Consider the following 7,352-nt stretch of genomic DNA (forward strand, 5'->3'; position numbering starts at 1 on the left):
AATGTAGCAAGTATTGGTAGTTCTGCAAAACTTGGAATGGAGTGAGTTTTCGCAGACGACAATACGTAAGCTGAGAGGCGGGCCAAGTAATATATAGTTAAGCCAGCACAGAGTTTCTGTTAGTATAAAATAAATGAATAGAAAACCAACAAGAATTTATATTTCAAGTCCTCGATTCACTTATAAGCTGCTCCTAGCTAGTTAGCTCTAACTTGCTATTATTAGGACGACTTTAATTTTTTAAACTTTTTTTATATTATTTTATACGAGATGTTTTCGAAGGCGCATATGTATAAAGCCTTTAAATTTAATACGAAAACAGTAAATGGCAAATGCTTTGGGGCTGTATATTGTGGGCCCCGTTAAAAAGGGGTGTGTAAAATGCCAATTTTCGTCAAGACCGTGGACCATATATTAATTATATAAAATTACAGTCAATTTTATTTATCTTTTACTTGCATTTTTCTAACAGCAGGCAAAGGTTATTATTAAACGCGTTGTTGGATTATATATATACTTCTATATAACGTTGTATAATACTTATAACAGAGGGTTCCCAGTCTTAGATTATTTAATCATAATTATCCATTTATTCCCTGTTAGGAAAATGTTAAAAGGGTATATTAATCCCTAGTTCTTAGCGTATATTCAAAATCATAATAAATTATTTCGGTGAAAGTAGATAATATCCCCTTTTTGTACCTTCTGTAAATAATTTGAAAAAAACTTTGTTTCTTACGCAATCGTTACGCTGTCCTTCAAACCCGTGTATTTAATTAAAAAAATGCAGAATAATATATTTTTATATTAGAATCAAATTTATTTTTCTCCTCAAATTTCGAATTAATTTGGATAAAGGTGTACGGTTAAAACTTTTAAGTATTCCATACTATTAATATATGGCCCAGGGTTTTTCCTATCCCATAATCTTGCAACCCCTGTTTAAAGGCCTAATTTTCTCGCCGTGAATTCTTTCTTCTTTCCAATTTAGCGTACTGTCTGCTTGTCGGCAGCGTGGCTGCCTTTCATTAAAGCACCTCCTTTTACAGGGGTTTTGCTAGCAGTGTAAGACGGACTTCTACGTCCAAAAAAGGAACGAACTTTAATATAATACTACACAAGTCGGAACGGGTTTTAAAATCACACAAGATCCAACGGAGTCTTTTACCTGTAAATTTTCATCTGGGAACTACCATGCTTAAACGCTCCTTAAATAATATTCTCTTTTCGGTGATCCAAATAGGAAATTTTAACTGCCGTTTAACGAACTTGAGAATTAGTTAACGATTTTGAACTTATTCGGGAAAATAAACACATGCAAAAACCAGAGGCCATGGTAAAACCCACACCATTCTTATCTTCGAGCTTACCGTGCATATTTGGGCCAAAATAAAACGAAGAAATCGTCATCAACAGCGAGAATATTAGGCCCTAAGGGGGCTTACAGCGTACAGACCCCGAATGTATTTAATACTACCTTCGTTGGATTAACAAATTAATTATCACACCCACGCGAGCCGCAAACTGGGGCCCCTGCCCTTATTAGCGCCAAAGCTTACCGGAGCACTGGGTTTTCACCCACACGATCTACGGATTTCGAAGGCCACGTGAAATGGCCTCCCCCGACCTTTTATTCTAACTTTAAAACACTCCACTTTCCAACCCGTATAACGACCGTTTATATTAAGATTAAGCGCTGTACTTGGACTTGCACCCAAATGTGGAATGGTTTTATTTCACCATTTATCCCAGCTATTATTTTATTCTTAAATTCTAATAATAGAAATAATTATAGGTATATAAATAATTGTTAATATAAAGGATTACAAATTCAAAGTTAAAAGCAAATTATATTAAATATCATAACGTTGCGTACCCCCTGTTCGGCACCCCCCCTGTTCGGCACCCAAAAATAACAACACTTTTATTTTTATCCTCCAACTTCTATTATAAATATCTCGATGAATCTTTCACTTTTGGATTTACTTTTTTCTAATCTTGATTCTCCATTTTCCAATGAAGCAATATACTGAAAAACAGCTTATATCTGCAATTAACGACGTCAATAATGGCAATCCAATTGCAAAAACCTCCCGAAAATGGGGAATACCTAGGTCTACACTTCAAAGTCGACTTAAAGGTTCTCAAGCTTATAAAAAAGCACAAAGCCCTTTTCAAAGGCTTTCTACGGAACAGGAAAAGCATTTGGCTGATTGGGTACTTACCCAAACAGCTTTAGGGCTTCCGCCAACGCATCAAGAATTACGCTTTTTTGCCGAACGAATTCTTCAAGCCGCCGGAGAGACAAAAGGCCTTGGAAAACGTTGGATAACTCGTTTTTTGGCTCGTTATCCAATCCTTAAGACCCAAAGGCCCCGTCGAATAGATAACGCCCGGGTTAATGGCGCTACTACGGAGGTAATTAAATCTTGGTGGCTTTATATTACGAACCCGGTTATTAACGCTATTAAACCGGAAAACCGTTGGAATATGGACGAAACCGGTATAATGGAAGGTAAAGGATCTAACGGCCTGGTATTAGGGCTTAACGGGATCCGGCCGTTGCAACGGAAAGAGCCCGGAACGCGGGGTTGGACGACTATAATCGAATATATATCGGCTACAGGCGTTGCCCTCCCTCCCCTTGTTATATTTAAGGGAAAAAACGTACAACAACAATGGTTTCCGACGGATTTAAGCCTTTTCGATAATTGGAAATTTCACGCAACCGAAAACGGGTGGACAAATAACGAAACGGCTATCGAATGGTTAAAAAAAGTGTTTATTCCGTATACCCAACCTTTAACCCCTGAAAAGCGGTTATTAGTTTTGGATGGCCATGGATCACATATAACGGACGAATTTATGCTTCTTTGCTTGCAAAACAATATTCAACTCCTATATTTACCCCCTTATTCGTCACACGTTCTCCAACCATTGGATCTATCGGTTTTTGGGCCGTTAAAAGAAGCTTATCGACGTCAACTTGGATTTGTTAGCCAATTTTGCTGTTCAACAATTATTGGAAAACGAAATTTCCTACTTTGTTATCGAAAAGCCAGATTAAAAGCATTTATAGCAAAAACCATTCAATCTGGTTGGCGTACAACGGGGTTATGGCCGGTAAACTTGGTTAAACCACTTTTAAGCCCTTTTTTGTTAGAAAATAGCAATGCCAACGTTATAAAAGATAAAAACAACGGTTTGCAAAGGGATAAAACACCGGAAAGCCCAGCCCAAAAAATTAACGACCCGTCTTTACTTATTTGGAAAACCCCTAAAACGACCCGAGATGTCCGATTTCAACTGCAAAAACTTTCCCAATCCAACAAAACCAACGCTACTTCACGTCTTTTATTTGCAAAAGTCCAAAAAAGCTTCGAAGCTAAAGATACCCTTTTGGCTAGCGCCCAGCAAAAAATCAGCTTATTGGAAGCACAACTGGAGGCAATACGGCCGGTTAAAAGGAGGAGGGTGGTTCCGGATCCAAACGAGCTTTTGGTTAACAAACAGAACATTATTGGATTGCAGGAAAAGGATATAGAAAATTTGGAACCTTTAGCTGATGAAGAAGAGGTTAATGAACCGGAGAAGCGTGAAAACGATTGTATTTTTGTCCGTTGATAATTTTATATTTAAATCAGCTTATAAAAGTAGGCATTTCGTTGTTAGATTTTCAGGGTGCCGAACAGGGGGGGTGCCGAACAGGGGGTACGCAACGTTAATGCAGGTATTTGTAGTGGTAAAAATATAATGGCACCAAACATATACAAAAAACGTGTTAATTATCCATATACCCTGGGTTAATTAATTGTTAAAGTAGGTTGGGAAGTCGTGGAGTTTACACAAGGTGGTTATATCTTCCTACGGTTTAAAATTAAAGGATAACCGTGTTAAATACTTTGTCTGCGGAATTTTCATCAACATTTAAATCAATATGCTATTAAGGCATATGTTTAGCATGTAATCACGGTTTCCTAAGTTAGTCGGTCACTTAGTTTTACTAAGAACCCTGTACATTTACCTGCGTTAAATTAATATAACGCAACATTAAACCTTTTAGACATAAAACACCAAGGAAAAATATTTAAGAGTGCTCTTGATAATGAGTTAATATGAGAAGCTTTACAAGGCAATATATTAAGATAATATCCAATTCATGGCTTTGTTTATTTGCTGAATTTTATGTAAGAAAGTCCTATGGCGGGTATTATTATTATCCACAGGGAAAACAAACGAAGTGTAGGTAATGTTATTATCAAAGCTGTTTGGTATAAATGGCTTCGATGTCTGTGGCAAACCGTCGAGTTATTATCACTTCACAACCGCAACATCAAGATTTTCACCGGCTCTCATTTTACCTTACCGCAATATTATTACACCAATTACAATCTATCTTTGTCCATTTTATCAAAAGAAAATGCGTTCCATCTTGTTCTTGGCCACTGGCGCCCTCGGCATGGTTACCATTGCGCATGCTCTTCCAGCCTTGGTTTCTACCACTACCGACGCCCTACATACTGCGGAGCGTACTGCGGGTACTATCAATCCCGGCAGCAATAGCCTTGCCAATACCAAAATCAGCGACAAGAGTTACTCAGTCCTCCAGAAACGCGTTAAGCCGCACAGGGTTAAAGTTGAGGTCCAAGCCGGCTCCTCTGGAAGCAGAGGTGGCGGTCTTCCTGCAGACACAGCCGATGAATGGATCGAGGCAGCCCAGAAGGCTTTAGCCGACATTAGCTGCAACAAGGGCACAATTCTCAACGGTCCGCATAGTGGCGGAGATTCTAGCAGCGCAGACCAAAGGGAGCATATTACTGTTCAGCCTGAAGATGGCGGCTCTAAGATGCACGTGTATTTTGATGGAACTTACACTCGGTCCAAAGTTACCCATAAGAAAGGTAGGAAAGGCGGGAGATAAAGTGGCGTCGTTTGGACAATAAGCACGCCTTTCAACACAAGCTCCAAGCCGCGGTTTAAGGTTTTCATATTTTCAGTTGGCTTCATGGCTGGAACCTAGCACATGGATTGAATGTCTGTCTTTCACTTTTTTCTTTGTTTTTTTATTTCCCTTGTATACTTGGCTTTCGTTTTGGTTATATCGTCGCAATACGGTCTTCAAAAGGATATGCGATCAACGGGTTCTTATCCCAGCGGAATAAGTATTTGCAAACTACTTTCGTTTAGTTAGTTTCGTTATTGTTTACTAAAAAAATAAACACCATTCCCATTTAGAAACGTTGTGTACCAGTCTGTATAAGTTTTGAAGGACTCGAAAGAATAAATAGTTTAAGCAATTTAATAGGAATGGGCGCATTCCGGGGCAATGTTTAGCTATGCGGACAGGAGAGGGGGACTTCAAAGCTGATACAACCGCTCTTCTCACCAGGACGATAGATAAATCCAGTCCAATTTACATAACCCTTTACAGTACCTTTTGTGTGGCTGCATGCGAGGTGTTGGTCTACTGTTAATACTATAGCTGTTGGATTACCTAATTGGAAGTTGCAGCCACACAAGCGATGAAGTAGGGTCCGTGCGCTGGCTATCGCCAAAGCTAACCAGCGCACTGGGTGTTCGTTCACCCACACGATTTACGGGTCTCGTTTTTAAGGATTTAAATTACCGAGCGATTCCTTTCAAGGGTTATGTACAGGTTACCCATTAATATATAAAGTTATCACCTTATTTATGTGTAAATGGAAGCAGCGTAATAACGGTTCTGCTAATTAATCGATTGCCTAATTTTACATATAACAGCTATTATTATTATTATTATTATTATTATTATTATTATTATTATTATTATTATTATTATTATTATTATTATTATTATTATTATTATTATTATTATTATTATTATTATTATTATTATTATTATTATTATTATTATTATTATTATTATTATTATTATTATTATTATTATTATTATTATTAAGTTTAGAGTAGTGTTTTAGAATATTCGGTTAAAATTACAATTAGTTACTACTACACCCCGCCAACTGCGCCGCGAGCAAGTAAAACTATATTAAGCTCGGAGTTGTGGGAACGTGTCCACCAACTCCTGACGCGTCTTCCCAGGGCGTCATTAATATTGATTTCAACTGCGGCCATGTAAAGATTGAAAAATCTTGCTAAAATCGCACTATCCATCTACTGCTACATAAATAATGCCGAGGGGAAGTAACTGCCATACTAGCTCAACTCGATTCGAAAATCTAAAGCTGCCAGTCAGATGGGCTAATCTGCCGAGGGGAAAATTTATGGATTTGACGGGGCGTATCTGGACAAGACCAGATTGTTATGAAAAATCGTGCCAATCAATGTCATGACGCGTCGACAAAGAATGACCACTTAGTGTATTAAGAGTCTTGTGTTGCATTATGCTCACTGGCACCGTACTCGCCAAGCCCTCGACATTGCCGGGTTCCTAGAGCCCCTTGGCGAGGTACAACCAGTCCGTAAGTCATTAACAATTATGTCCTGTAGCTTCAGCCCCAGTGCGTGTAACTCATCTGTCAATACTGTTGTTGCGCTTTCGCAGGTATAACTTGTCCCACAGGCTTGAAGCGGCTTGTGAGTAGAGGGACTTGATAGATAGATGTGTAAAACAGGCCAGTCTGGTCCCCCAATACCAGTACCAGCGGCCTTTGGGGGAGAGTGGACATCATTATGTGGATAGAGGAGGGGGTGGATGATTGACTTGTTTGGTATTATGAATCTCCGGTATTTGAAAACGTTAAGGGAAGCACGTAGTGATATTAGGTAGATGGAATGATATAAATTTAAAAATTAATAACAAAAGAAGTTTGCCACCAAGAACTAAGGCCTGCCAAAGCCCGAAAAGCTTGGGGGCCCGGCCCGGCCCATTAACCCATGGGACTGGGATGGGGGCCCGTAAGGGCCCATGGGTTTTTTTGGCGGGTTAATAAGGGCCCGCGGGTTCGCGGGTTTGGCCCGAATTGGGTAACCCGCGGGTTTTGTACAAATTTAAAATTTACGAAAAAATTATTGGAAAAAAAAAAACATAATTATATATTTAATTAAATAAAATAACGTAAATTTTAAAAAATTATAACCATTTTTTATAATTATTTTATATTATATTAAATTATTAAATTAAAATAAAACGTATTATTATTTTTTTTAAGTATAATAATAAATTAGTTTTTTTTTTTATTTTGGTCGAATTCGGCGTTATTATTAAAAAATTTTTCGTTATTATTAAAAAAAATTTTAACGATATAAAGGATAAAATTAAATAATTTAAACGGCGAAATATTTAATTTGTCCTTTTTTTGGACCGGAAATAAGTTTTTAACCGAAAATTTAAAATTAGGTTTGGGAATTTT

The 7,352-nt window shown here is 37.9% G+C and overlaps 1 protein-coding gene across 1 annotated transcript; it reads left to right on the forward strand.

Moving 5' to 3' along the window:
• Positions 1 to 4,420: 4,420 nt before the first annotated feature.
• On the forward strand, positions 4,421 to 4,921 carry PgNI_06567 (uncharacterized protein; the record flags this gene model as incomplete). The annotated part of the gene is made up of 1 exon (XM_031126590.1): positions 4,421 to 4,921. The coding sequence occupies one exon, from the start codon at positions 4,421 to 4,423 to the stop codon at positions 4,919 to 4,921; it is 501 nt and encodes a 166-aa protein (XP_030981819.1).
• Positions 4,922 to 7,352: the final 2,431 nt, after the last annotated feature.

Source organism: Pyricularia grisea, chromosome I (genome assembly GCF_004355905.1).
Source record: "Pyricularia grisea strain NI907 chromosome I, whole genome shotgun sequence".
Taxonomy (NCBI): Eukaryota; Fungi; Ascomycota; class Sordariomycetes; order Magnaporthales; family Pyriculariaceae; genus Pyricularia; species Pyricularia grisea.